Source organism: Mustela nigripes, chromosome 17 (assembly GCF_022355385.1).
Source record: "Mustela nigripes isolate SB6536 chromosome 17, MUSNIG.SB6536, whole genome shotgun sequence".
Classification (NCBI taxonomy): Eukaryota; Metazoa; Chordata; class Mammalia; order Carnivora; family Mustelidae; genus Mustela; species Mustela nigripes.
In genome coordinates, this window is record NC_081573.1 from 51,712,191 (window position 1) to 51,715,575 (window position 3,385).

Genomic DNA, 3,385 nt, shown 5'->3' on the forward strand with positions numbered 1-3,385 from the left:
GTGGTGGTGGTGGTGGTGGTAGTGCGGGCCCGCGCCGCTCTGCGCGGCGGCCGCGGCGATCACGGCGGACACCACGGCGGCGGCGGGGCCCATCTCCTCGCCGCTGCCGCCCAGGGAGGCGCCGGCGCCGGCCCCGGCTGCCGAGGCCAGCTGCTGCGCCCCGCGCGCGTAGCCATCGAAGCCGCCCTGGAGCTGGTGGCTGTTGCTGATGAGCGCCTCGACCGCGTCCTCGGGGCTGAAGCCCAGCGCCTCCGGGTTCAGCTGCTGCGGGTAGCCGGTCATCCAGTAGTAGTCTTCCAGGTGCGCCTTCTGCTCGCTGCCCGAGCCCGGGCTGGGCGCCGAGAAGCTGGGGGAAGGGGGCACCGAGCTGCACGGCGTGCTCATGGGGGTGGAGGACAGCGAGCCCCCGGCGATGAGACGGCCGCACTGGCTGATGATGCGGTCGGTCTCCACCGGTTCCTTTTTCACTTCAAACTTCATCAGATCGAAGTCATTAACATATTCCATGGCCAGGGGACTGGTGGGCAGGTCGGAGTTGCTCATTGCCAGTTCTGATGCCATTCTCCTGCCGCCGCCGCCGCCGCCGCCGCTCCGCCAGATGGGCTGCAGGAGAGGGGCCAGCGGGCTGTGCTGGGTGGCCAGCGGGTGAGCCAGCTTGCCGGGCTGGGGCGCTTCTAGCTCGCGCGGCGGTGGCTGGCCCGAAACCTCCGAGCGCGCACACACCCCCCGCCCTGCCCGCGCCCCCCGCGCCCGCCCTCCCTCCCCCCTGCTCACGCCAATGTGCTCGCTCGCTCGCCCCGGCCCCTCCTCGCCTGCTCGCCTCCGTGCGTGCCGAGCCGGCTGCTTCAGGCTCGGGAAGGTCCTCCGCGGGCTGCGGTGGCGGCGGCGGCGGCGGCGAAGCCGGAGGAGCCCGGCCGGGTGCGCGGCGTCCCCCGCTCGCCGCTCCGCTGCGCGCTTTGCATAAGGAGGGCTCGCCTCGCCGGCCCGGGCTGCAGGCGGGGCGCGCGCGGCGGCCGCTCGGGGCTGGAGGCGCGGCGGGCGGCTGTCCGGCGGCGCGGGCCTTGGCACGGGGGAGTTAACACTTCATGCTTCTCGCCTTCTCTTCTGCCTGCTCTTATTATTATTGTTATTATTATTTTCTTTCCTCTCTCTCTCCCTCGCGCGCGCTCTCCGTGCAAAGTGCAAGACAGAGGTGCAGCCCGGCTGGAGGAAAGGGAGGGGGGAGTTTAGTTCTTTCTTGCCTTTTTTTTTTTTTTAAAGCGAAATAGCGAAGTCCTGGGGAAAGGCGAGGCAGAGAGCAAAAGGGGGGAGGCCGAGCCGAAGAGCAGCCCGAGCTACAGCTCGAAGATGAAAAAAGATTTTAAAGCCTCTGATCCAGCAAGAAGAGTTTAAAGCAATTGCTGAGTTTTATAGCACTTGTGACGTCAGGCCCAAATGGGAAATTGACTGGTACTCCGAGCCAATGGGAGGCGACGTGAGCGGCCGCGATTAGCATAATAGATAGAAACAAGGAAACTTTTCCGAGCTGTCAATCAGGGTCCAATCAGCTGACTGTCAGCTGGGACAAGAGGGCTTAACCCTTCCCGCGCCGCAGCCTCCCGGGAAGGGAGCAAAGCCCGGCGCAAAGTTTGGTGCGAGAGGGGAAGGAGTAGTCCAGAAGGACTGCGGGAACCCGGGAGGACGGAGAGGGCGATTGCTTTACTTAGGAGCACTAGAGAGGCCTGCCTTCCGGAGCGCCGGCTTGCCCTCCACTCGCTCTGCGGGGATTGGCGTGACCCCCCCTTCCCGGGCAGCCCCCATCCCCGGGACTGTGAATTCGCTCCGGAGCTGCTTCTCCTGCTCCAGCTTTGGCACCAAGGCGTCTGCCGGGGGGTGCCTGCCTTCCCCGTGCGTAGCTGCGGGGAGCTCAAACTTGGCCCTTTGAGTCAAAGAGCACAAACTCTTTGTCCCTTTTCCTGGAGCCCGCGCGCAGGGGCGCGGGGGCGCGGGGAGTGTGTGTGTGGGGGGGGCTCAGGGTTCCGACTGCGCCCAGGACGCCGCCTCGCCGGGGGCAGCCCGAGTGGCTCCGGGTCCGCGCGGGGAGAAAGCACGTTTTAACTACCCTCCTTGAAGGAGGGGAAATAAGTTGTTCAGGGACCATTACGCGCGGGGACTGGCTGCCGGCTGGCGTCGCGTGCCCTTGGGAGGGCGGCGTGGGGAGAGCGAACGCCTACGCGAGTTAACTCCAGGGAAGCTCGGAGTCGGGTCAGCCCAGCTCAGCCCTCTGGCTTCCGACACTGGCCCGAGTTTGGCCTTTGAGATTCGTATTCATATTCCTCTCTCTCTCTTTCTCTTTCTCTCTCTCACGCACACCCACCCCCTTATGAAATCTGACCCCTGTTTATCAGGGACGGTCCCGCGCGCGCTTTGCACTTTCACATTTCAATTAAGTATTTCAGACTTGGCCGTGGAGAGGAGCAAGGGGTGTATGTGTTGGGGGAAAACAACACCCCAGCCTTCGCCAGCTCCCCTCGAAGGGTTAAGTTTTAAACCGCGGTTTCTCGGACCAGCCCGGAAACCCACAGTGGGGGTTGGGTGGGGGGGCTGTTTCTCCCCCTCCCCGTTGCAAATGCTAATAACTATTCAGTTTTCTAGACGGATTCTTTTAAAGCTTATGCAAAAAAGAAAAAGGAAAGAAAGAAACAGAAAAGAGAAAAGAAAGAACCAACAACTGTTTCTAAGATTTTAAAGCGATAGGCAAGTCGGAGAAACCGAGATTTATTTGGGGGAAAGCAAGCGTGAGCCAAGCCGACCCAGCGTTTTGGAAGACCAGACCGCCTACTTGGATATTGAGACTGTTGATTCCTCCGATTAATGAAATGCATTTGGTGTTAATCATATTTATTTTACTTTATGGGAGGGGGAGACGCTAGGAGGGCGCACTTAAAAAAAAAAAAAATCTGAAAAGCCTGCAAAAGAATCCGAGTGAGAACTATTGTTGGATTTTTACCTCAACAGCGCCACCTTTCGGCAAAGGTCAGTTGAAATTGGTCCGTGTCCAGTTTTGTTGATGAAGTGAAAAGAAGCTGGTTTTCCAAGGTGGGAGGGGGTACCGAGGCACAGAGAGTTAGTTTGACTGCAGTGGGAGGACACAACCTTGCAGGAAAGGTGCTAAGGACAGTTCTGGCAGGTGCAGGAATCCTTTTTCCCTTCTGTCCCCCTTGATCATTAACAAAAAAGGCGAGGAGACGCAGAAGCCTTCGCAGTCTGGTTCTGATGAGAGACTTTTGCAATTGAATCCCCTGTAACAGGGCCCTAAACCCCTTAAAAGTGCCAGGATGGATTTTCAACGGGCTTTATGGCAATATCAATAGAATTAAAGTTACTTGTAATTCGGTGATAAATG

The 3,385-nt window shown here is 59.8% G+C and overlaps 1 protein-coding gene across 1 annotated transcript in view; it reads right to left on the minus strand.

Annotated features, from left to right (window-relative positions):
- The window catches only part of MAF (MAF bZIP transcription factor), a 6,675-nt gene extending 5,277 nt beyond the window's left edge, over positions 1–1,398 (minus strand). The window contains exons 1-2 of the mRNA XM_059381634.1: positions 775–1,398; positions 1–603 (exon numbers count right to left, since the gene is read on the minus strand). Of these exons, the coding sequence (XP_059237617.1) occupies positions 1–561 (561 nt within the window). The 5' untranslated portion in view covers positions 562–603; positions 775–1,398. The remainder of the gene's footprint in view (positions 604–774) is intronic.
- Between the last annotated feature and the right edge of the window lie 1,987 nt (positions 1,399–3,385).